At 37.5% G+C, this 27,327-nt stretch overlaps 1 protein-coding gene across 1 annotated transcript in view; it reads left to right on the top strand.

Annotated features, from left to right (window-relative positions):
- Positions 1–1,245: 1,245 nt before the first annotated feature.
- Positions 1,246–27,327, top strand: part of HUWE1 (HECT, UBA and WWE domain containing E3 ubiquitin protein ligase 1) — a 119,703-nt gene continuing 93,621 nt past the window's right edge. The window contains exons 1-4 of the mRNA XM_068962613.1: positions 1,246–1,290; positions 7,674–7,772; positions 8,451–8,657; positions 10,269–10,421. Of these exons, the coding sequence (XP_068818714.1) occupies positions 1,246–1,290; positions 7,674–7,772; positions 8,451–8,657; positions 10,269–10,421 (504 nt within the window). The remainder of the gene's footprint in view (positions 1,291–7,673; positions 7,773–8,450; positions 8,658–10,268; positions 10,422–27,327) is intronic.

Genomic DNA, 27,327 nt, shown 5'->3' with positions numbered 1-27,327 from the left:
TTGGGAAAGTCCCTGATGCTGGGAAAGATTGAGGGCAGAAGGAGAAGAGGGTGTAAGAGGATGAGCTTCCTGGATGGTATCACCGGTGCAATGGACATAAACTTGGGTAAACTTTAGGAGATGGTGAGGGACAGGGAGACCTGGAGTGCTGCAGTCCATGGGGTCACAAAGAGTCAGACACAACTGAGCAACTGAACAATAATAACAAAGTATCTTTTCAAGTTTTTTCATTGCCTTTGGATAAATAGCCAAAAGTGGAATTCCTGGATTGTAGTTTTAATTTTTTGAGGAACCTCCATACTGTTTTCCACAGTGGCTGTGCCAGTTTACATTCCTACCAGTAGTGCACAGGAGTTCCCTTTGCTACACATCCTTGTCTCATGACCCATTTTGAGTTAATTTTTATATATTAAAATACGAGGTTGAGGTCAGAGTTCATCTTTTTGCCTATAGCTACTACTTGATCAAGTACCATTTGTTGATAAAAATATCCTTTAGTCTTCTTGCTTTATTTTACTGTACTGTAAAATACTAAAAAATACAGAAAAACACAAATAAAAGAAACACATAATCCAATTGGTTAGATTAAGGTAACATTTGGATGCATACCCTTCTAAGCTGTTTTCTTTAGACATGGGTTTATACTGTTTATTCTGTTTCATAGCCTTATTTCACTGTGAACATGTTTACTGTTAATAGAATTGTGCAGTGTTTTTAACAGCTGTGTAATGCTCCGTTTTAAACCAACCCTATTCTGGGTATTTGCATCTTTCCAATTCACTGTTAGACATGGTCATGCAGTATGGATTCTTGTGATTAAATATTTATATACACTTCCATGATTTTCTTTGGATAAGTTCCCAGAAGTGGGATTGCTAAGTTTTCCAGAAAATTGTAGGATATGGTGAATTTTTTCCATCCTGAGGTGTGTTTAAGAAAACTTTTTACTCTTATTTTCAAGTATGAGTTTGAGAGTGAGTGAGGGGTGGGGGACATTTTAATTTTACCTTAGATTGATTACAAGCTGGTGGGTCAGCTTTATCTGGAGAGATTCTTTATCCCTCCCTACCTCATATCTATGCCTCTGAGTTGGTTTGCATCATGATTCTCTTTTACTTTAAGAATTTTATGTTCTGTTTATTCTGTATTTTCTGTGTCCATGCATGTAGAGCTCAAGTTTGTAACATTAAGTTCTCACTTTTGGGGAAATTTCCTTTTCAGATCATAAAACAAAAAATTGGAATCATGAAAGTAGACAGGACTAAACTGAAAAAGACTCCTACTGAGGCTGTAAGTATCCAAAGTTTGCCTGTTATTTTCATTTCAGAAAAAATTCTTTGCAGTCAGTTCACTCATACTGATCTTCCAAACATATCATCACTTACATATATACAATGTAGTAAAACAGCAACTTGTCTTGAAACATTGTTGACATTCATGTAGACTTCTTATGCTGTAGTTCAAGGAGCACAAGCTTTAGAATTAGACGTGTGTTTGAATTTTACTAGATTTTTGTGTCTGAGAGTTTATTAACTCACCTGGTTTTCACAGCTATAAAATAGCTTTGATAATTCCTCACTACTTGATGTGAAGCAGGTTTTCAGCAAAGAATTGGGCACATAATGAATCAGTTCATTTTCTAAATATAGGCCACTTGGTTTTTTAAACACTGGAACTACCTGGCAGGTATCACCCATGGGTATCACTATTGATATTTGTTCCAGTCCTTAAAAGATTATTACATGGGCGGTTCTCCTGCCCTTTCCTTCAGTTTTACACTAATGAGTTTGAGAAGTGTTGTCTTCCCACATCTGCTCCAGCATTGCAGGTTATCTTTTAAATTTTTGTTAATAGGTGAAGAAAATATATTTCACTGTTCTAATTGCATGCCTTAATACATATATTTTCACATTTATTGGCCTTATGCCAGTTATCTGCATGTTTTATTTTGTATTTGACATTGAAATGTCAGTTTCTTACTGAATGCCATATGTACTGAGTATATATATTTTACATACCTGTTTATTTCCTTTTCATTTGGTTTTTGATATGTTTTGAAATCAAGAATTTTTGACAATTACATACTCAAATTTTTTCAAAACTGAAGAACAAAAAGAAAACTTTCATGATGTCTTTAAACTTCCGTGATAATTCAGCCTTACAGATAATCAGAGAAATTCAAATTCAGATTCTTTATCTTTTACCTAGTAGTTTGTTATGGATTTGTTCTTGGAGTCATGCTTATGTGCAAATTCCTGATTCATGTTAGTTGACAGCTATTAGTAAGTTACTTAGGGTAAACTGGAAATGGAATTTTTAGATCATTGACTATGTACATTTTTAAGGCCTGAAGATGCCTATTTTCCTCAGGCAGCAAGCCCAGTTTCCCATACTGTGATCAATACTAGGTATTATTTTTAAGGAAAACATGTATTTATTTGCCATTATTTATTTGGCCCTCTACACATTTCTTCCACCAGTCTATTTTCTATATCTGTGAGCTTGGGTTTCTTTTGCTGTTTGCTTTTTGTTTTTTAAATTCCATATATATAAGTAAGCTCATATGGTATTTTGTCCTTCTCTGACGTATTTCAGTGCCCTCAAGGTTCATGCGTATTGTTACAAATGACAAGATTTCTTTCTTTATATGGCTGAATAGTATTTCATTGTATATAGGTACCACATCTTTATCCATTCATCTATCATTGGACACTTAGGGTGTTTCCATATCTTGGCTGTTCATGTGGCAGTAAACATGGGGATTCATATATCCTTTCAAGTTAATGTTTTCACTCTCTAGATGAATACCCAGAAGTGGAATTGCTGGATCATATAGTAGTTCTGTTTTTAATTTTTTGAGGAACCTCCATACTGTTCTCTATAGTGGCTGCAAATTTATTGATCACTTTATGTATCAGTAGCTGTGTGAAGGACTTTTTTTCCCCTAGATTTGACATCTTTATTGGAGCAACTCAGTATATACTGTGGCAGTTGGTATGCAGCCATTGAACTGACGTGCTTTCTTTTGCATTACCATGAGTAAGGAAAATCTCAGTCTGTTTACATTTATGTAGCAGGGACAAGATGGTAAAGATTTACTTTTGTCCCTGGTGCATTTAGTAAACTCCAAGGTCCATAGGGATCTTGATACTCCTGATAAAACAACATTGTTCTGGTATGTTAAATTGACGCAATTATACTAACTGGCATAATAAATTCAAATCCTAAAAGATGATGCTGTTAAAGTGCTACACTCAATATGCCAGCAAGTTTGGAAAACTCAGCAGTGGCCACAGGACTGGAAAAGATCAGTTTTCATTCCAATCCCAAAGAAAGGCAATGCCAAGGAATGTTCAGACTACCACACAATTGCACTCATTTCACACACTAGCAAAGTAATACTCAAAATTCTCCAAGCTAGGCTTCAACAATATGTGAACCAAGAACATCCAGATGTTCAAGCTCAATTTAGAGAAGGCAGAGGAACCAGAGATCAAATTGCCAATATCCATTGGATCATAGAAAAAGCAATGAATTCCAAAAAAACATCTACTTCTGCTTTATTGACTATGCCACAGCCTTTGACTGTGTGGATCACAACAAACTATGGAAAATTCTTAAAGAGATAGGAATACCAGACCACCTTACCTGCCTCCTGAGAAATCTGTATGCAGGCTAAGAAGCACCAGTTAGAACCAGACATGGAACAACAGACTGGTTCCAAATCGGGAAAGGACTGCATCAAGGCTGTATATTGTCACCCTGCTTATTTAACTTATATGCAGAGGACATCATATGAAATTCCAGGCTGAATGAAATACAAACTTGGAATCAAGATTGCTGGGAGAAATATCAGTAACCTCAGATATGCAGATGACACCACCCTTATGGCAGAAAGTGAAGAGGAGCTAAAGAACCTTTTGATGAAGGTGATAGAGGAGAGTGAAAAAGCTGGCTTAAAACTCAACATTCAGAAAATGAAGATCATGGCATCTGGTCCCATAACTTCATTGCAAATAGATGTGGAAACAGTGGAAACAGTGACAGACTTTATTTTCTTGGGCTCTGAAATCACTCCAGATGGTGACTGCAGCCATGAAATTAAAAGACGCTTACTCCTTGGAAAAAAACTATGACAAACTTAGACAGCATATTAAAAATGCAGAAACATTACTTTGCAGACAGAGGTCCATCTACTCAAAGCTATGGTTTTTCCAGTAGTCATGTATGGATGTGAGAGTTGGACCATAAAGAAAACTGAGTGCTGAAGAATTGATACTTTTGAACTGTGGTGTTGGAGAAGACTCTTGAGAGTCCCTTGGACTTCAAGGAGATCAACCCAGTCAATCCTAAAGGAAATCAGTCCTGAATATTCACTGGGAGGACTGAAGCTGAAGCTCCAATACTTTGGCCACCTGATGCGAAGGGCTGACTCATTAAAATAAAGATTCTGATGCTGGGAAAGATTGAAGGCAGGAGAAGGGGATGACAGGATGATATGGTTGGATGGCAATACCAACTCTATGACTACGAGTTTGAGCAAGCTCCAGAAGTTGGTAATGGACAGGGAAGCCTGGCATGCTGCAGTCCATGGGGTTACAGAGAGTCGAACATGACTGAGGGACTGGACTGAACTGATGCTAACTGGGGCTTGTGACCAGAAAACACAAGCACTTAGGAGGCCTTAGACATACATGTGCCAGAGAGTGCCCTTTGAAGGTTGAGTGCCTACCAGAAGTCTGGGAAATGTCAAGATTTCCTTCCCAAGTGAGAGACATAGTTCCACACCTTGTACCACATACCATGAAGGTAGAGAAACAGTGTATGCCATGACTTTTTAGATTTTGGAGGCAGCATATGTCATGTTTATGCATGCTATTTTGATCCATATACTGGATAACTTCTATGGTGATAGTAATGTTTGGATCTAGAAAAGACTGCAAAAGGTTCAAGCTATGATGTAAACTGCCCTACTCCATGGACATTATGGTCTAGTAGAACCAGGTATCTACCTTAGTGTCAGCCGAAGGCACTGTGTGTTGCCTCTGGCAAGCCCCAATAGGAGAATAACAGCTTAAGACCTGTGGGGTAGAGTTTCGCCATTAGAAATTGAAGTGGTATTGATAGTAGGCTCAAGTAGATCCAGAAGGCACAAGTGAACTGCATGAGCAGGTAGTTCACACTCCTAAGTTACCTGTTTCTACTGCTTCATACCTCTTCTTCAACCTGTATGACTTAAAGGAAAGAAAGAAAAGGTGCACGTCTGGTTTGTGGAAGGATTTTGTGCCAAGAATTTTCAATGCCTTAAATTTTCACAGAAATTGAGATAGTTCTTAATGCTCAATTTAGAGAGAGGAAAGATACCAGACTTAGCTTTAAAAAAAATTTGCCCGTGAGCCCCTGTTGTTGCATGTTCAGTTTCGGCTGCTGAAAATGCCCCTAGTTTAAATCTCACAACATTGCTAGATAAATAGGTTGTGTTAGTTTATTTTGTGAAAGAGGATATAGAGAGTCAAGGATGTAGCTTACCAACTACCTTAATCCTAAAGCCCATGGCCACCCAAGATGGACAGGTTATGGTGGAGAGTTCTGATAAAACGTGGTCCACTGGAGAAGGGAATGGCAAACCTCTTTAGTATTCTTGCCATGAGAACCCCATGAAAATCATGAAAAGGCAAAAGAAATGACACTGAAAGATGAACTCCCCAAGTTGGTAGGTGCCCGATATGCTACTGGAGAAGAGTGGAGAAATAACTCCGAAAAGAATGAAGAGACAGTGCCAAAGCAAAAACAACGCCCGATTGTTGATGTGACTGATGATGGAAGTAAAGTCCAATGCTATAAAGAACAGTATAGCATAGGAATCTGGAATCTTAGGTCCATGAATCAAGGTAAATTGGAAGTGGTCAAACAGGAGATGGCAAGAGGGAATATCGATATTGTAGGAATCAGTGAACTAATAAAATGTACTGGATTGGGTGAATTTAATTCAGATGACCATTGTATCTACTTCTGTGGGCAAGAATCCCTTAGAAGAAATGGAGTAGCCCTCAAAGTCAATGGAAGAGTCTGAAATGCAGTACTTGGGCGCAATCTGAAAGATGACAGAATGATCTCTGTTCGTTTCCAAGGCAAACCATTCAATATCCCAGTAATCCAAGTCTGTGCTGCAAGCAGGAATTCTGAAGAAGCTGAAGTTGAACATTATATGAAGACCTGTAAGACCTTCTAGAACTCACACCCCCAAAAGATGTCCTTTTCATTATAGGGGATTGGAATGCAAAAGTGAGAAGTCAAGAGATCTATAAAGAAAGCTGAGCACCGAAGAATTGATGCTTTTGAACTGTGGTGTTGCAGAAGACTCTTGAGAGGCCCTTGAACTGCAAGGAGATCAAACCAGTCAGTCCTAAAGGAAATCAGTCCTGAATATTCATTGGAACAATTGATGATAAAGCTGCAACTCCAATACTTTGGTCACCTGATGCAAAGAACTGAATCATTGGGAAAGACTCTGATGCTGGGAAAGAGTAAAGGCAGGAAGAGAAGGGGATGACAGAGGATGAGATGGTTGAATGGCATCACCAACTCGATGGACATGAATTCCATTAAGCTCCTGGAGTTGTTGAAGGACAGGGAAGCCTGGTGTGCTTCAGTCCATGGGAGTCACAAAGAATTGGACACGACAGAGCGACTGAACTGCCTGATGTTCTTGGTAACAGTATGCTGTCTCTCAATATTTATGCTCCTGTTATGTGAGATAAGTGCTTTATGTATGTGCAAACACTTGAGCTTCACATTTCCAAGGTAGTTCTTAAAAGGTCTTTTTTCCTGATGAGAAAACTGTGGCTAAGAGGTTGGATTTGCCTATGATCAAACAACTTAGTAAAACATCAAGCTAAAAACTGAACCCAGATTTGTTTGGTTCCAAATCTAGGCCCATTCACAACATACCATAATGTTTTACAGAGTTAAATAGCAAGCATGATCACTTCCAGTTGCCTTCCATTAATAGAAGCTTCTCTGTCCCAGTCCCTATCCCTTCCCTGTCTCCCCCCACCCCCCACCATCCCGCTTTTGAAAACTTACTATGAACTCTGAATCCACACCTGACAAGGTACCTGACAGGCCCTTTTATCAGTAAAAAGAGAGCAGGAATATATGGAAATGGGAACCACAAGTAAGAATGGAGTCCTAGTTTTATTCGGTTCAGAAGGTCTTTGTCTCCTATAATTGGATGACTTAATATTGTGAAAAATATAGTCAATGCTAATCTTCACCTTTGTGAATTCACTATGACTCCTCAGTGTTTTTCTGTTTGAACATTTCTAGTCACTTTGGTTAACTTTCAGACCATGATACAGACTCCTTCATTTTGTTTTTATTGATATTTAGCTTGTTTCCTCTATTTCTGTTGTTTGTACCCTTCCAAGTAGTTTGTCTACAAGTTCATCCAGGTTTAAAAAAATAACACCGATGGCTTGTATCATTATAAGATTTCCATATTAATCTCAAGTGATTGTCTGGAAATTTTCCATTTTTCTTAAGTCTGTTCTATCAAAAGTTAAATTGTTGTGCGTGTTGACATAAGGGTGTTTTTTCCCCCTGTTCTTTGTCAGTGTGTCTCCCTCATACGCCAAAACACCCTTTTGTGAATATCCGTTTGTTTTTCTCAGCCTGCAGACTGCAGAGCCTTAATAGACAAACTCAAAGTTTGTAATGATGAGCAACTTCTTTTGGAACTGCAGCAGATCAAAACATGGAACATTGGAAAGGTATGTAAACCCATGCTCCCCAAAGAGAAACCACAATGAGGTGACCTCATTCAGCAGTTGCTTAATAAGCATCTAGTGTGTGTGTGTATATGTCTTGCACATCTCTAGACTGGTAATTTTAGCCTGTGAATGGTTACCAAGGAAGTTTTGAAAGAAATGTAAGGGAAAATTTTGCTCGCTGAGGGTGAAGATTGCTTATACAGGTGATGATAAATAATCTCAACCCCAAAATACCTTTAGTTTAACTGACAGTGTGAGTTTGAGATAGTCTCAGGATTTTTACTTTTAGTTTAAAAGACTCTTCTTTCGATAACTCGAAAAAGAAGCACTTCAGATAAAATGGATTTTAGCAAAGAAAGTCCTTGTGTTTTTAGACCTCAGAGTATAGCCAGAATTCTCTCTCTGAAGACCTAGCTACAGAGATTTTGTGGTGTCTCCTGGTGTTAGAACATGTATGTTTTGATGGATAAAACAATGAACTCAGGTCCATGTGGCTCAGAGTATGATTTTTCTCATTGGTTTCTGTATTAGTGGGGGATTGAAGAGAAGCAAAGGTGGGAGGTGAACTTGTCTACGTATCATGATCAGCAATCTATCGTAGCAAAGCTCAGCTGCAAAGTACCCACACAGTACTTTTACCTTATTCTTACATATTCCTCTTTCTCTTCCCTTCTCCAGTGCGAGTTATATCACTGGGTGGATCTGTTGGACCGCTTCGATGGGATTCTGGCAGATGCTGGACAGACAGTGGAGAATATGTCATGGATGCTCGTGTGTGATAGGCCGGAAAAAGAACAACTGAAAATGCTTCTCTTGGCTGTGTTGAACTTCACAGCCTTACTCATTGAGTACAGCTTTTCCCGGCATCTGTATAGTTCCATAGAGGTAGGAGAGGTTTAAGCCTATATAGTCTGTTCTTTACTAGAATTCTTCATGTCCAGAATAGTGAAATTGTTATTTCTTTCTGATGATTCTTTCCTTTTCGTTATGAAGTTCTGGAGTTTTCAACATCAAAGACAATGGTAGGATGTTTCTTGGCTAAACAAACCCTTCACAGTGTTGATGAGAAGGTTCTTTACTGTCACATTCTCCTTGTCTTTTAAGATTAAAGAAATTAATGAGAATGTAATACATGTATTGAAGTATTCTTGGGAATTTTCAGGAATTTATTTTTGGTCCAAGTTATCAGAACAGCCCCAGATTACTTTACTATGACATAATTTGATTACCTTGAGACATCACTGGACTTCGTGCTTTTCTAAGTTTTAGTGTGCTGCTTTTCAGTCTCTTCTCCCCTCTCCCCAAAATATATGTTAATAGCATGCTATGTATTCTTAAAAGAGTATAGTGGGCATGGGAATTAGTGAACTTTTGAATTCATCAGGAATCAGTATAAGAAGCAGTTCTCTTCCTTTAGCCTGACTTTGGAGTTTTTATCACTATTGATAGTGCCCTGTTGTTTGTTGTGTTACTTTTCCTGTCTTCATTAAAGAACCAGAATCAGAACAAACAGGTAGAAAGTAAATGGCTTAAGAAGAGAAATGAACTGAACTAAAGATAGCACCTGAGCAATCTGTTGAAGATGAAATAAATAAGTTGCAAAAGGAAATCCATAGCTTTCTGGATAATCAGCAGTCAGAAATACTTTGGTTCATTTCCAGCTAAATTACATACTGATTTTAACACTAACCAAATGTTTCAGTATATTGGTGAATTTTTATTGTATTAAAAAGCAAAAATAGTTACTCGGGTTATTGTTAAATACACTGTAACAGTTTTAAGTACCACCGACTGTTGTTATTTTTAGTTTCTCTATAAAGAACCCTGTATTTTATCTAACTCCAATTTTATATTTGCTGTAAAGGATACAGAAGGAGCAAAAATTATCTTACTCTACTTTTAGTCTAGTTGGAGAGTTAATGTTTTGAGTTCTGCTGTATTAAAATGCCACATTTGTCTCTTGTCATTGGTTTCTTGCTGTGGAGATGCCTATGTAATTTTGAACTACTGTTTACATTTTTTAAACTTAAATTGGACTTTCATGCTGTCAGATTGTAAGCTTCTTGAGCATAAGATTGCATGTTGCTGTTACTGCTAAGTCGCTTCAGTCGTATCCGACTCTGTGCGACCCCATAGGTGGCAGCCCACCAGGCTCCCCCGTCCCTGGGATTCTCCAGGCAAGAACACTGGACTGGGTTTCCATTTCATTCTCCCATGCGTGAAAGTGAAAAGTGAAAGTGAAGTCGCTGAGTTGTGTCTGACTCTTAGCGACCCCATGGATTGCAGCTTACCAGGCTCCTCCATCCATGGGATTTTCCAGGCAAGAGTACTGGAGTGGGATGCCATCACCTTCTCCGTAGATTGCATGTTGTAGGTGCTCAAATATTTACAAATCTTTTTATATTGTTAAACTTCTTGATAACTTTGTAATTGTTGATAAATCTATTACTCTGTTGGCATTTCAAGTTTTCAAAGTCACCTTTTTGTCCCCTGTAGCACTTGACAACTTTATTGGCTTCTTCTGATATGCAAGTGGTGCTGGCAGTCCTCAACCTTCTGTATGTGTTTAGCAAAAGATCAAATTATATCACACGCCTTGGATCTGACAAGAGAACTCCACTGCTAACCCGGCTTCAGCATTTGGCAGAGGTGAGTCATGGGTGAAGAGTTAAAAGAGCACAAAATTTGGACCCTATTATTCCTTTTCACAGGTGTTTCTTGCAGTGTCAGAATGAATAGGAAGCCCTAAGTTAACTTTACTGGCCTAATTAAGTAGGACTATTGGGGACCATTTAGAAGCTAAGTTCCCCCCCAAAATCCTAGGAAGTATTCTCAATTTTATGAAGTAATTTTGAGGAATTTCATGGATATCTGTTCAAAAAGAGCATCTGTCTTAATTCAAAAATCCCACTTCTCTTCTGGAAATAAAGTTTAGAATCAGATCTACTTGGAAGGAAATACTGGCTGCAAAAATCTGGATTTTGAGTCCTGGCCTACCTACCTTATTAGTTCTGATAGCAATTTTTTCATCTGAGAATTTAGTTGTATCTACCTTAAGAGTATTTTCAGAATAAAATAAAATGTAGGGTTCTTAGTGCTATGATGTGGTGGTAGTAATTGTTATTGAAGGCAAAAAACGCTCATGTTAAAAGTTCAGCTTACTCAAACTGTTGTCTACTATTCCTAGAGACAAATATATAACTAAGATTTGAGAGAGAGAACCATTGCTAGAAAGGTTTCTTGGAAGAAAATTGATAGGGCTGACTTTTTATTAATAAAAGCAGAATATAAATAGTTACCTCACAAGTCATAAAACTCGAGTTTCAGGCTAATTTTAGGTGTGTGGTTACTTAAAAATCATTTTTGCATGATTATAAATATAACACATTTATAAAAATTCTAGGATATATAGGAAACTAGAAAAAGAATAATCACCAGTTATTCATCTAGATGTAGCATCCCTTAAAATTTGAGCATATTTTCTTGGATTTCCAAATATGAGATTTTTTTTAACCATTTCTCTTTGAAGTTTTTTAGTGACTCAGTTAACTCAGTTGATGTGAGCCAGTTGTTAATATGCACAGATACTACTGAACTGAAAATGTAGCAGAAGTACTCCCAAGAAGTCTTGAATCTGTTAAAAGCCAGTTGGTTTGGTTTTTGTGAAGGTCTGGGATACTGGTTCTCAGACTTGGCCATGCATGAGAAAGAATTGATTTATTAAAGCATAGGTTAGGGCCTGGTAATGTGCATTGCTAACAAGTTTCCAGGTGAGGCTACTGGTCCAAGAATTATTCTTTGAAAACATTGGTCTCGTCTATCCTATTGGGCAAAGTTACAGAATCTTATCAGATTCTTATAGTTCCATCCCAAAGGCATCAAGACCTTTTCCCCTGATGTCTGAATACATACCCATTCTTTAGCAAATCCCATCTAGTGAGGTAGTATCAAATATGCTATGTGTTCTTAATTGCCAGGATCACATGGAGACTCTGGTAGGTGAGGACAGGGAGGTTCAGAAGTTACATTACTTTTAGGAAAAGCCTATGAACTTTTAGCCTCTGATAAAGTGTGAGATGTGATATCTGCTCTTTATAGTGTTGATTATGGTTTTTATCCCAAACCTGGGTGTCAGCCTGAACCCGGCTCCTTGAATCCACATCCACATCTTCCACTTGATAACATTCAAGAAGTATATGACTAATCCTGTGTTGGATCTAGTATAAAACATGTTCTTTTTTAAAAAAACAAAAGCTCACATAGTAGTTGAGAAAGTGATATATATGCATAATTAAAACGATGAAGAACTAGTTATTGTGAGTAGTACTGATAAGTACCCTGGAATCTTAAACATTCCATAGATTTATCTTATTGGTGGCATATATTTTTTTCATAATAAAATTATGTGCTCAGTGTTTTAACATTTTGGAAATATACAGAAGAAAATTTATGATGATGTATGTATCTGCTCATCATTTTGGTACATTTTCTTAGTCTTCAGGCATATTTCTTTACATATCTGAATGCATATATGTAACTTTATATCCTGCTTTATTTACCTAATGTACTAGCATCCATTGTTTTCCCATGTTAACTTTACATAATTTTGTGAGAAATGTTTCTTTGTATTTAATAATGATAACATCTCAGAAATGTCACAACATCACAGACTTTCATGAATCAACTTTGGCTTGACATGATCTTTTAAGGATCCCAGCTTACAACTTTCTTGTTGTTGGTGCTTGAGTCTTACTAGATCACAAAAGATAGGAATATTTGTGGGTGACAGTAATAGGAGAAGTATTCTAAAACAGGTAGTTGTGACAACAGAAGAAACAGAAGGAAAGTAATTGTGAAGATGTATAGCCTTTCAAGCTTATTCTGTCTTGCAAATTCAGATCATTGGTTTGACTTACCTGTCACCCCTAAGTACCATCAAGTGCCTATATATCCCTTACCCTCACAGTTTTCAGCAAATTCTTATTTCTTCAATGGAAGTCTGGGGAATCATGAAGAAAATATTGAAAATTGAATGAGGAAGTACTTTTCCTTTTGGGTATTAGCCTTTTTTTATAAAGCTAAAAGGAGTTAAAGTTGTGTAGTAACAATAGTGGAAAGTTTCCAGAAATAGATATAACGTGTAAGAATTACTAAGCTTAACCATTTCTAGCTTTTGATATAAAGTGAGACTTGGAACTGTTCCTTTTACTTGAATACTTAGAGGCCATTGTAAGTTCTCTGTGGCCTAATTACAATATTGTTGTGTCTCAGGGAATAGAGAAGCCTGAGGAGAGGGAGAGAGGTGCCGGTCAGAACACACATTTTTTTCCATTAAATTTGCCATCTTGTAGGGGTGTGATTGATGGCACGCCAAAACAATGACAGTTGTAATAGCAATTATCACTGATCATATAGATCATCATAACAAATATAATGATGAAAAATTTTGAAATATTGCAAGAGTTACCAAATGAGACACAGAGACATGAAGTGAGCAAATGTTGGAAAAATGAAGAGTAAGCATGAGAGAGCAAGAGCAAAGTCCAAATTTGCTTTAATTTAACTGATTCTGTTTTTCTATTTTGTTTCATTTATCTCTACTCCAGTTTTACTATTTCCTTCTTTCTGTTTGCTTTGGGTTTAGTTTGCTGGACTGTTAGGGTACTGATTTGAAATTTTTCTTTCTTATCAATAAATGGTGGCAATGAACAACTGTAAATTTCCCTCTGTATACTGCTTTATCACATAAGGTATAGCCCATGAGTTTTGATATGAAATGTTTTCATTTTCATTCATCTTAAGGAATATTCTAATTTCCCTTTTGATTTCTTCTTTTACCCATTGTTTGTTAAGAGTATATTGTTTAGTTTCCATGTGTTTGTGAATTTTCCAGATTTCCTTCTGTTACAGATTTCTAATTTCTTTCCATTGTCACTGGATATGATACTTTGTACGATTTTATTGTTTTTTCTTAAAGTTTCTTAGTTTGTATTGTGGCCTAACCTATGGTCGGTGTGAGAGACTGTTAATTATTTGTACTTCAGAAGAATGTATATTCTGCTGTTTGTTAGGCAGATTGTTCCATATATATATATATATGTATATATCTGTTAGGTCTAGTTGATTTAATGTTCAAGTCTTATATTTCTTTGTCTTATCTTTTGTCTAGTTATTTATGTATTCCCTGTGTATTACAACTAACATCTTCATTAATGAGTTGTTCAAATTAGTACCAAGTTAGTTTTAAGAGTAGCCAAAAAGTTTCCTCCTATATAGTACTTTCCTCTCACTGTATGTTGTTATTATAGATTACATCTTTATATATTGTGTGTCTATCAACATAGATGTAGAATTTACCTTTTTATAGTTATAAAACACACAGAACAAAAAGGAATTACAAACCAAAAATAATTATGCATTTTATACTTACCTGTGAAATTAATTTAGTGGTATTCTTAATTTCTTCATATGGAGTCAGGTTACTATGGCATATCCTTTCATATCTGCTCTTTTAGCATTTCTTATAGGCAGGTCTAATAGCAACAAACTGTCAGCTTTTATCTGAGAAAATATTAATTGTGCAAGATATAGAATTCTAATTAGCAGTTACTTTCTTTCAGCACTTTGGATGTGTTTTCCCACTTCATTCTGGCCCCTGTGGTTACTGATGAGAAATCAGCTGTGAGGATCCCTTGTATATAACAAATCACATCTTGCTTGCTGCCTTCAAGATTATTCTGTCTTGGTCTTTGAAATTTTGATTATGTCTTTTTGTGAATCTGTGTATTTTCATCCTATTGAAATTCATTGAGCTTCTTGGGTTTGTAGATTCATATCTATTGTCAAATTTGAGATGTTTTGGCTATTATTTCTTTAAATAATCTCTTTGCCTTTCTCTCTTCTCCTTGGATTCCCATTTTGTATATGTTAGTATACTTGATGAAGTCCCACAGAACTCTTAACCTTCATTTACTTTTTTCTGTCTGCTCTTCAGGCTGGATAATCTCAATTGACCTATCTTCAAGCTCATTGATTTTTTTCACCTTCCAATATTTATTTTCAAATAAATTTGTCAGAATGTTTACAAAAGTATTCAGTTCAGTTCAGTCGCTCAGTCGTGTCCGACTCTTTGCGACCCCATGAACCGACCACAGCACGCCAGGCCTCCCTGTCCATCACCAACTCCCGGAGTTTACTCAGACTCACGTCCATTGAGTCAGTGATGCCATCCAGCCATCTCAACCTCTGTCGTCCCCTTCTCCTCCTGCCCTCAATCTTTCCCAGCATCAGGGTCTTTTCAAATGAGATTGGCGCAAAAGTAATTGTTGTTTGAGACCGTGAATTTTAAATCATTATAACTAGTCTCAAACACATCTTTGTTAATCAAAATGGGAACCATTACAATCAACATATATTTCTGATAACAAGAAATAAGTTTGTTTATTCCTGTAGCATAAATATCCACAGTGTGTGTTTCTTTTTAATCCAAAAAACAGTGTGTTGTGTTTTTGTTTTGTGTTTTTAATTTTTGGTCAGCTCATGAGGCACCCACTTAGTGAGTTTTGTCACCTTTCCAGTTTGCTTCAAATGCTGAATGACCGTCAAATGGTCAACATTTTCTTTGGCAGCTTCTTGTGTAGTTGTAAGAGCATCAGTTTCAATGATTGGTCTGTCAGTTGTTACCAACTTCCAATGGCTGTCCACTGCAATCCTAATCTTCAGGGCTCTTGTCCTCTTTGCAGAACTTCTTGAACCTCCACTACACTGTACGTTCCTTAGCAGTTCCTGGGCCAAGTGCATTGTCAATGTTGAGAGTTGTTTCTGCTGCTTTATAACCCATTTTGAACTCAAATAAGAAAATCACTCAACTATGCTTTTGTCTAAAATCATTTCCATAGTCCAAAATAAATATAAAATAAACAGCAAGAAGTAAATCATTAGCAAAAAAAATATAAAGCGAGAAAAGCACATTAAAATGATGTGTAACAAAATGACATTTATTTTAGAATGTATTCTGATATCAAACAGCAGATTTTAGCAATGCAGAAACTGCAATTACATTTGCATCAAACTAATAATACATGTTCAGTGTTGAAAATTAAGAACTCAAAAGAAAATTATAAAGAAAACAGCAGTAATCCTCAGCTTTTACCATGTAGATAAAAAACATAACATTGTGTTTCATGTGCTGCTTTTCCCAATATGTAACCTATGGTGAGTATTTTCCCACAGCATTAAGATTTTTCAAGATTGGACAACAGTCTTAGTTTCCAAGCCACCCTCCTGGTCCTCCATTGGTGCCCTTGACTGGTGCCTTCTCTTTTGCTGCCTCCAAGTGTTGGAGTGGCTTAGTGCTTCACCCCAAATTCTGTCTCTTATCCATTTATATTCTGCCTGTGTGATCCTATCCAGTTTCATGGTTTTAAGGACCATTAACTCCCAAAATTACGTGATTTCTTTGAACCTCAAACTTGTATATTTACTGCCTTCTAAACATCTCTTTCTGCTTTATTGACTATGCCAAAGCCTTTGACTGTGTGGATCACAATAAACTGTGGAAAATTCTGAAAGAGATGGGAATACCAGACCACCTGACCTGCCTCTTGAGAAACCTATATGCAGGTCAGGAAGCAACAGTTAGAACTGGACATGGAACAACAGACTGGTTCCAAATAGGAAAAGGAGTATATCAAGGCTGTATATTGTCACCCTGCTTATTTAACTTATATGCAGAGTACATCATGAGAAATGCTGGGCTGGAAGAAGCACAAGCTGGAATCCAGATTGCCAGGAGAAATATCAATAATCTCAGATATGCAGATGACACCACCCTTATGGCAGAAAATGAAGAGGAACTAAAAAGCCTCTTGATGAAAGTGAAAGTGGAGAGTGAAAAAGTTGGCTTAAAGCTCAACATTCAGAAAACGAAGATCATGGCATCTGGTCCCATCACTTCATGGGAAATAGATGGGGAAACAGTGGAAACAGTGTCAGACTTTATTTTTTGTGGCTCCAAAATCACTGCAGATGGTGACTGCACCCATGAAATTAAAAGACGCTTACTCCTTGGAAGAAAAGTTATGACCAACCTAGATAGCATATTCAAAAGCAGAGACATTACTTTGCCAACAAAGGTCCATCTGGTCCAGGCTATGGTTTTCCAGTGGTCATGTATGGATGTGAGAGTTGGACTGTTAAGAAGGCTGAGCGCCAAAGAATTGATGCTTTTGAACTGTAGTTTTGGAGAAGACTCTTGAGAGTCCCTTGGACTGCAAGGAAATCCAACCAATCCATTCTGAAGGAGATTAGCCCTGGGATTTCTTAGGAGAGAATGATGCTGAAGCTGAAACTCCAGTACTTTGGCCACCTCATGAGAAAAGTTGACTCATTGGAAAAGACTCTGATGCTAGGAGGGTTTGGGGGCAGGAGGAGAAGGGAACGACAGAGGATGAGATGGCTGGATGACATCACTAACTAGATGGACGTGAGTCTGAGTGAACACTGGGAGTTGATGATGGACAGTGCTGCGATTCATGGGATCGCAAAGAGTTGGCCACGACTGAGCGACTGAACTGAACTGAAACATCTCTACTATATATCAATTGTAATGTGTACAAAATCAAACATATGACCACCTCCCACATGTCTTTCCCTAATACTCAATCCATTTTAGATACCTGGCACCCTTGCTTTCCTAGACAGTGCCAGGCACATTCTTGCTCCAAGGCCTCTGTGCAGCTATGTCCCCAGTTGTCTCTATGACTTGCTCCCTCATCTTCTTTTAAGTCTTAAAAACTACCATCTCAGTGAAGTCTTCCTACCATCCTGTTTTAAAATCAGAACACCTTCCATATTCTCTTACAGTTTGCTTCATTTTTCTCTGTAGCACATATTACCATCTAACATTATATATTTTTAAAGTTTATTTATTCATTCTCCCTGCTTAAGTCTGCTGTTTAACCACTTTAGTGAATTTTTCATTTCTGTTACTGTGCTTTAGCTACAGAATTTCTATTTACTTCCTTTTTTAAAAATAACTTCTAATTGGCAGTCTTTATTTGATGAAACATCATTCTCATGGTTTCCTTTAGTTCTTTGTATAGGATTTGGTTAGTTCTTTAAGCATATTTAAGATAGATGATTTAAAGTCTTTGCCTAAATCCAATGACTAAACTTCTTCAGGAATTAATTCTACTAGTTTTTTTCCAGTTTGGGGATATATAAACCCAAATGAACTTTTTGGCTAACCCAATGATTGAAATAAAGCATTGTGAAACTTTAAGGTACCCAACATGATGATTTGTACACTTGCATATTGCAAAGTGATTCCCACAGAAGGATTAATTAACATCTCCATCACCTCACATAATTGCCGTTTCCTTTTTTGTAGTGAGAACATTTAAGATTTATTCTTTTAGCAACTTTAAAGTATATAGTACAGTATTGTTACCTATAGTTGCTATGCTATAGGTTAAGTTTGTGCAATTTGACCAACATCTCTCCTTTTCCCCCAGTCCCTAGCAACCACCATTCTAAGCTCTTTGTGGTCAGCTTTTGTAGATTCCATGTATAAGTGATACCATACAGTAGCTGTCTGTCTCTGATTTACCTCACTTATTAGAATGCCCTCAAGGTCCATCCATGTTTGTCTTAAAAGGTGAGATTTCCTTGTTTCTCATGGCTGAGAAATGAGATGTTCTCATTTTGTGTGTGTGTGTGTGTGTGTGTGTTTTACATACATGTATTTTACACACATATTTTTTACACACATATATGGCACATCTTTATCCATTCATCCATAGATGGGCACGTATATAGTTTCCATACCTTAGCTACTGTGAACAATTTTGCAATAAAAATTGGAGTGAAGATATCCCTTTTTCCTGATCTCCTTTCCTTTAGATAGACAGCCAGAACTAGAATTGCTGGATCATAATGGTACTGCTTTTAATTTTTTGAGGAACTGCTCTACTGTTTTCTGTAGAGGCTAGTTGTTGTTGTTGTTCAGTGGCTAAGTCGTGTCCAGTCTCTGTGACAACATGGCCTGCTAGATAGATAGATAGTTAGAGGCTATACCAATTTATGTTCCCACCAACTTGCCTGTACTTGTTAGCTCTTGTCTTCTTGAAAATAGCCAGTCTCTCAGGTGTGAGGTGATATATCACTGTGGTTATGGTTTGCATTTCCCTGATGACTAGTGATATTTAGCACCATTTCATGTAACTGCTGGCCATTTGTGTATTGTCCTTGGAAAAAATGTCTGTTTAATTCCTGTGTCCATTCTATTTACTTATTTTTTAAAGGGATGAAGATAAATTTTATTTTTTAAAACAACGATTAGAATAGAGGAAAAGAGACCACAGTATAGAAGTTGGCTCAATTCTGAATGCAGGATGGGTATTTGCAGCCAAGGAGCAGGGTTGGGGTGGGGACAGTGGGTGGAAAATTATTAAGAGGAAATATCAGGGGTAGGGGAGATTCTGGTTCCCCTGACTTAACTGGTTTCTTGCTGAAACTAGATTCTACAGGGAAGGACCCAGAAAAGCCCAAATTTGAGGACTTGCTGAGAAAATTACTCACAGGAGCCTGAGCAAATTTGGGTCAAAGAGAGAGTCTTTGTCAAGACCCAGGATCTGAGTTCAGGGAAGGAAGGGGGGGGAGTATAGGGGATTGAATGGTAGTCCCCAAAATGATACGCCCATGTCCTAAACCCCAGAACCTCTGACTATGAAAGAAGAGTCTTTGCAGATGTAATTAAGAATCTTAAAATCATCCTGGATTATCTGAGTGAACTTAAATCCAATAACTAGCATCCTTCTAAGAGACAAAAGATAAGGATAAACGCAGACACACAAGGAGAAGTCCATGTGAAGACAGAGGCAACTGCCCATTTTAAGATCAGATGGTTGGTTTTTGTTACTGTTACTCAGTTGTATGAGTTCTTTATATTTTGGATAGTAATTTCTTTTCAGATATAATGGTTTGCAAATATTTTCTCCTGTTGTATAGGTTATCTGTTCATTTTGATTGTTTCTTTTGCTATGCTAAAATGTTTTAGTTTGATTCAGTCTCCTTTATTTTTGCCTTTGTTGCTTTTGGTATCATGTCCAAAAAATTGTCACCAAAACTTGTGTCAGGGTGCTTTTACTCATGTTTTCTTTTACGAACTTTATGGTTTCAGGTCTTATGTTAAAGTCTTAAATTCATTTCAGGTTAATTTTTTGAGTGGTATAAGATAGGTGTCCAACTTGTATGTTAGTTTTCTCAGCACCATTTATTGAAGAGATTTTACTTTCCCATTGATTACTGGCTCCCTTTGAAATATTATTTGACTGTATATGTAAGGATTTATTTCTCTGTTCTTGATTATGTTCCATGGGGCTTTGTGTGTTCTTTATGCTAATACCATACTGTTGATTACTACAGCTTTGTAATGGTATTTGAAATCAGGAAGTACAGTATCTAGCTTTGTTCTGTCTCAGGATTGCTTTAGTTATTTGGGGTCTTCTGTGTTCCATATAAATTTGAAGATTGTTTTTACTGTTTCTAGGGAAATCGTCATTGGAATTTTGAAAGTAAGTAAAATTTATAGATTACTCTCAGTACTGTGACATTTTGACAGTACTAATTTTTCCAGTCCATGAACATGGGGTATTTGTCTCTTCTTTAATCCCTTTCATCCGTGTTTTGTAGTTTTCAGTGCACAGATTTTACCCCCCTGGTAAAATTTATTTCTAAGTATTTTACTTTTTTATGTTATTGTAAATAGGATTGTTCTATTTCTTTTTCAGATAGTTAGTGTATGGAAATATAACTGATTTCTATATGTTAACTTTGTATCCTGCAACTTTGCTGAATTTATTAATTCTAAGTTTTTGGGTGACCCCTTGGGGATTTTCTGTATATCATTTGCAAGTGAAAACAACTTTTTTTTTCTTGCTTAATTGCTCTGGCTAGAATTTACAGTATTGTGCTGAATTTCCAGTTCTGTGTTCCACTACTGTGAGTGGTTAGAATGGACACCTTGTCTTGTTCCTGATCTTAGAATGAAAGGTTTCAGCCTTTCATCATTGAGTATGCTGTTGACTGTGGGCTTGTCGTGTTTAGGTATGTTCTCACTATACCCCATTTTTGGGTTTTTATTATGAAAGGATATTGAACTTTGTCATTACTTTTTCTACAACTTCTGAGCTAATCATGTGATTTTTGTCTTTCATTTTCTTACTGTGATATCACATTTATTGATTTGCAGGTTTTGAAACATCTTTGCCCCCCAAGGATAACTCTCACTTAAATTCTGATCTGTGTTCCTTTTAATGTGCTGTTAAATTTGATTTCCTGTTAGTTTACTGGTTGCAAGTTTGTACATCAGGGGTATTGGTCTCTAGTTTTCTGTTCGTGTATTGTCCTTATCTGGCTTTGGTATGAGAGTAATTTTGGCCAAACAATGGTGATTTTCCCAATTAGCAGTTGAGAAGTGTTCCTTCTTCAATTATTTGGTAAAAATTTGAGAAAGATTGGTTATTCTTTAAATGTTTCACCAGGGAAACCATTTGGTCCTGGAATTTTCTCTTAGGGGTCTTTTTTGATTACTGACTCAATCTGCTTATTCGTTACTGATCTCTTCGTACTTTCTGTTCTCCATGATTCTGTTTTGGTTATTTATTTCTAGGAGTTCTATCCAATTCTTCTAGGTTATCTAATTTGTTGGCATTTTGTTCCTAGTAGTCTCTTAGTGATCCTTTGTATCTGTGGTATCAGTTGTAATGTCTCTTCTTTTGTTTATGATTTTATTTATTTGAGTCTTCAGCCTTTTTTTTTCCAGTCTAGCTAAAGTTTTGAAACTATTTTGTTGAGTAGTTTTTAAAAAGTTCTTACTTTCATTAATCTTTTCTGTGGTTTTCCTAGTCTTTATTTCATTTATGTCTACTCTGATCTTTGTTCCTTTCTTCTACTAACTCTGGACTTAGTTCATTCTTCTTTTTTTTTTTTTTTCTTCTTCTTTTTCAAGTTGAGGTATAAAATTAGGTTGTTTGAGATCTTATTTCTTAATGTAGGCATTTATTTCCTATAAACTTCCCTCTTGAAGTACTTTTGGTGCATCCTATTCATTGTGATATTTTGTGTTTCTGTTTGTCTCAAGATATTTTTAATTTCCCTTTTGATTTGTTCCTTTGACCCTTTAGTTGTTCAGGAGTGTATTGCTTAATTTCCAGATTTTTGTGACTGTTTCCAGTTTTCTTTCTGTAACTGATTTCCAATTTCATACTATTAGGGTCCAGAAAAATATTTGGTATGGTTTCAGTCTTATATTTGCTAAGACTTGTTTTGTGACCTATCATATAACCTCTCTAGGAGAATGTTCCATGGGGATTTGAGAAGAATGTATTCTGCTGTTGAATAAATATTATACATATGCCTACAAGGTCCATTGGTCTAAGTAAGTGAAGTCGCTCAGTCATGTCCGACTCTTGGCGACCCCATGGACTGTAGCCCACCAGGCTCCTCCATCCATGGAATTTTCTAGGCAAGATTACCGGAGTGGGTTGCCATTTCCTTCTCCAGGGGATCTTCCCAACCCAGGGATCAAACCCGGGTCTTCCGCATTGCCGGCAGATGCTTTACCATCTGAGCCACCAGGGAATCCCAGCTTATTTTTAAAGGAGTTAAGTTTATAGTTCAAATCCAATGTTTCCTTCTTGATCGTTCTCTCAGTACAGTCTATCCATTGTTGAAAGTGAGATGCTGACATCTCCTGCTATTATTGTATTGTTCTCTCTTTCTCCCTTCATTTGTTGTTCAGTCACTAAGTCATGTCCAACTCTTTGCAACTCCATGGGCTACAGCATGCCAGGCTACCCTGTCCTTCATGCTATCTCCTGGAGTTTGCTCAGTTTCATGTACATTGAATCAGTGATGCTATCTAACCATCTCATATCTCCCTTCATATCTGTTACATGTGTGCTCAGTCACTTTAGTCATGCCCAACTCTTTGTGACCCTATGGACTGTAGCCTGCCAGGCTCCTCTGCCTGTGGGATTTTATAAGAATACTGGAGTGGGTTCTAACTGATACAGGGGATCTTCCCAACCCAAGGATCAAACCTGAATCTCCTGCATAGCAGGTGGATTCTTTACCCACTGAGCCACCTGGGAAGCCCTCTTATCTATTAGCATTTACTTATACATTTAATATGTTCCAATGTTATATCCATATAATTTACAGTTGTTTTAGCCTCTTTGAATTGACCCCTTTATCATTTTATAGTGACCTTAATTGTTTCCCATTACAGGTTTTGAGTCAAAACCTATTTTTTAGGATATAGGTAGCTATCCCTGCTCCTTTGGTTTCCACTTCTGTAAAATAACTTTCTTTCCCTGCACTTTGAGCCTATGTGTGTCTTTAAAGCTGAAGTGAGTTGCTTGTAGGTAGCATGTAGTTGGGTCTTGTTTTCTTTTTTCCACCCAACTACTTTATGCCTTTTGATTGGGAAAATGAATTCATCTACATTTGGAGTAATTAATAATAGGTAGGGACTTAGTTATGCCATCTTATTCTTTTTTGATGTTTTTGTGTTTCCCTTGCTCCTTTCTTCTTTTGCTGTCTTTCTTTGTGAATAATGGTTTTTCAGATACTTCAGTTCCCTTTATTCCTCTTTTTTTTAATCTAATCTTAAGTTTTGCTTTGTGGTTACCATGAATCTTACATAAAACATAGATATAATAGCAACTTAACTTTGATTGCATATGAAAAACTTAACACTTTTACTCCTCTTTGATTTTACGATTTTGATGTCACAGTTTACCTCTTTTTATACTGTGTATTCATTAACGATTATTTTAGAATTAGAAAATTTTTTTAATTATGTTTTTAAAAAAAACTCTTGTCCTTTAACTTTTATCATTCATGGGTGATTGTTTAAGATAGTGTTTTCCCGGAGCTCTCAAACACCTGCGGAGAGTGGCTGCAACTGATTCACAGACCACTGCAGGGTCCACAGCTTGGGTCCTGTTATCCAACAAACAGGCAGGTGAGACTTCTCCCAGGTCCCTTTGCATGTGAGGTTGGATTCCACAGCTCCCATAAAGGTACTTTTCTCTAAGAATGTGTGCCAAGTTATTGCAGGGGCGAGCGATGGAGCACAGTGAGAGACATCTTATTGCGCTACCTTGCTGAGGCCACTCCTTATGTTGCTACAGTGGACATTTTGAATATTACAACATGGCAACTCTGGAAATCAGACTCTCACCCTTCCCCTTCCCCAGGGTTTGTTGTTAAGATTTGTTGTTTTTTATTTAGACTTTTCTGAACTGGTTTCTGAATTCTTTGTTTTATGTGGTCATTGAAGTCTCTGTTAGCGTAGAGGTCAGCTAGTGATTTGCCTTTTTCCTGGAACTGAATTATCTCTGTCTTTGCTGGTGAGTTCTGTGTACATATTGGTATCTTTGATGTCAATGCTCACTATCTTCAATACTTAACCAGAAAGTTAAGAATCCCTATGGACAAGAATCCCTTACAAGAAATGGAATAGCCCTCATAGTCAACAAAAGAGTATGAAATGCAGCACTTGGATGCAGTCTCAAAAATGACAGAATGATCTCTGGTTGTTTCCAAGGCAAACCATTCAATATCACAGTAATCCAGGTTTATACCCCCAAACAGTAGTGCTGAAGAAGCTGCAGTTGAACGGTTCTATGAAGACCTACAAGACCTTCTAGAACTAACACCCAAAAAAGATGTTGTTTTCATTATAGGGGACTGGAATGCAAAAGTAGGAAGTCAAGAGATCCCTAGAGTAACAGGCAAATTTGATCTTAGAGTACAAAATGAAGCAGGGCAGAGACTAATAGTTTTGCCAAGAGAACACACTGGTCATAGCAAACACCCTCTTCCAACAACACAAGAGAAGACTCTACACTTGGACATCACCAGATGGTCAATACTGAAATCAGATTGATTATATTCTTTGCAGCCAAAGATGGAAAAGCTCTATACAGTCAGCAAAAACAAGACCTGGAACTAACTGTGGGTCAGATCATGAACTCCTTATTGCCAAATTCAGACTTAAATTGAAAGTAGGGAAAACCTCTAGACCATTCAGGTATGACCTAAATCAAATCCCTGGTGATTATACAGTGGAAGTGACACATAGATTCAAGGGATTAGACTGATACAGTGCCTAAAGAACTATGAATAGAATTTTGTGATATTGAACAGGAGGCAGTGATCAAGACCATCCCCAAGAAAAAGAAATGCAAAACGGCAAAATAGTTGTCTGAAGAGGCCTTACAAATAGCTGAGAAGAGAAGCTAAAGGCAAAGAAGAGGAAAGATATAACCATTTGAATGCAGAGTTCCAGAGAATAGCAAAGAGAGATAAGAAAGCCTTCCTCAGTGATCAGTGCATAGAAATAGAGGAAAACAATAGAACGGGAAAGACTAGATATCTCTTCAAGAAAATTATATATACCGAGGGAACATTTCATGCACAGATGGTCACAATAAAGGACAGAAATGGTATGGACCTAACTGAAGCAGAAGATATTAAGAAGAGGTGGCCAGAATACACAGAATAATTATATTAAAAAGATCTTAATGACACAGGTAACCACGATGGTGTGATCACTCACCTAGACCCAGATATCCTGGAAGGCAAAGTCAAGTGGGCCTTAGGAAGCATCATTATGAACAAAGCTGGTGGAGGTGATAGAATTCCAGTTGAGCTCTTTCAAGTCCTAAAAAGAGATGCTGTGTTAAAGTGCTACACTCAATATGAAGCAAATTTGGAAAACTCAGCAGTGGCCACAGGACTGGAAAAGGTCAGTTTTCATTCCAGTCCCAAAGAAAGGCAATGCCAAAGAATGCTCAAACTACTACACAATTGCATTCATCTCACACGCTAGTAAAGTACTGCTCAAAATTCTCCAAGCCAGGCTTCAGCAGTACGTGAACCATGAACTTCCAGATGTTCAAGCTAGATTTAGAAAAAGCAGAGGAACCAGAGATCAAATTTGCCAACATCCATTGGATCATGGAAAAAGCAAGAGAGTTCCAGAAAAACAGCTATTTCTGCTTTATTGACTATGCCAAAGCCTTTGACTGTGTGGACCAAAACAAACTGTGGAAGATTCTGAAAGATATGGGAATACCAGGCCACCTGACCTGCCTCTTGAAAAACCTATATGCAGGTCAGGAAGCAACAGTTAGAAATGGACATGGAACAACAGACTGGTTCCAAATAGGAAAAGGAGTACGTCAAGGCTGTATATTGTCACCCTGCTTATTTAACTTATATGCAGAGTACATCATGAGAAACACTGGGCTGGATGAAGCACAAGCTGGAATCCAGATTGCCAAGAGAAATATCAGTAACCTCAGATATGCAGATGACACCACCCTTATGGCAGAAAGTGAAAAAGAACTAAACAGCCTCTTGATGAGAGTGAAAAAGCTGGCCTAAATCTCAACATTCAGAAAACGAAGATCATGGCATCCAGTCCCATCACTTCATGGCAAATATATGGGGAAACAGTGGAAAGAGTGTCAGACTTTATTTTGGGGGGCTCCAAAGTCACTGCAGATGGTGAGTAAAAAACGCTTACTCCTTGGAAGGAAAGTTAGGCCCAACCTAGAGAGCATATTCAAAAGTAGAGACATTACTTGGTCAACAAAAGGCCATCTAGTCAAGGCTATGGTTTTTCCAGTGGTCATGAATGAATGTGAGAATTTGACTATGAAGAAAGCTGAGCACTGAAGAATTTATGCTTTTGAAAGAAGGTGTTGGAGAGAGTCCCTTGGACTGCAAGGAGGTCCAACCAGTCCATCCTAAAGGAGATCAGTCCTGGGTGTGCATTAGAAGGACTGATCTTGAAGCTGAAGCTCCAATATGATTGAAAGAACTGCCTCATTGGAAAAGACCCCGATGCTCGGAAAGATGAAAGGCAGGAGGAGAAGGGGACAACAGAGGACGAGATGGTTGGATGGCATCACTGACTCAATGGGCATGAGTTTGAGTGAACTCCAGGAGTTAGTGATGGACAGGGAGGCCTGGCGTGCTGCAGTCCATTGGGTCGCAGAGTCACACACAACTGAGAAACCGAGATGAACTGAACCAGAAAGTTTACAACTCTGGCTTAGCCTTCCCTTGCATAGAGCCTCATGTCAGCTAGAGATTTGGGAACAGTGCTTTTTTAGGTCTTTTCTGAGAATGTGCCCAACCTTGGGCACACATGTGGCCTTCTAGATTTTCAGGAGTGTGTGGGAGTTTTCAAAGCCCTTATTCCCCAAAACATCACACTCCTCAACCTTTCTTTCCAAGCTTTTCCATTTGTCTATTAATTACCCCAACTGTATGTACTTAGTCTTCAATGTTTTCAACAAATGCCCACCCGCACCTCTGGGAGAATTTCGAATTAGGCAAAAATGATAGAAATCTCAAATGCTGTTGAAAATGTAGGCTAATTTTTAAGCAAAATTGTATGGCTGGGTTTTTTTTTCTTCTGTTTGGTACTCAATAATATTGTACAGTTGAGCCATTCTCCCCCATTACTTAGAGG

Source organism: Capricornis sumatraensis, chromosome X (genome assembly GCF_032405125.1).
Source record: "Capricornis sumatraensis isolate serow.1 chromosome X, serow.2, whole genome shotgun sequence".
In the NCBI taxonomy this organism is placed as follows: Eukaryota; Metazoa; Chordata; class Mammalia; order Artiodactyla; family Bovidae; genus Capricornis; species Capricornis sumatraensis.
This window is presented reverse-complemented; position numbering and strand designations above follow the sequence as displayed.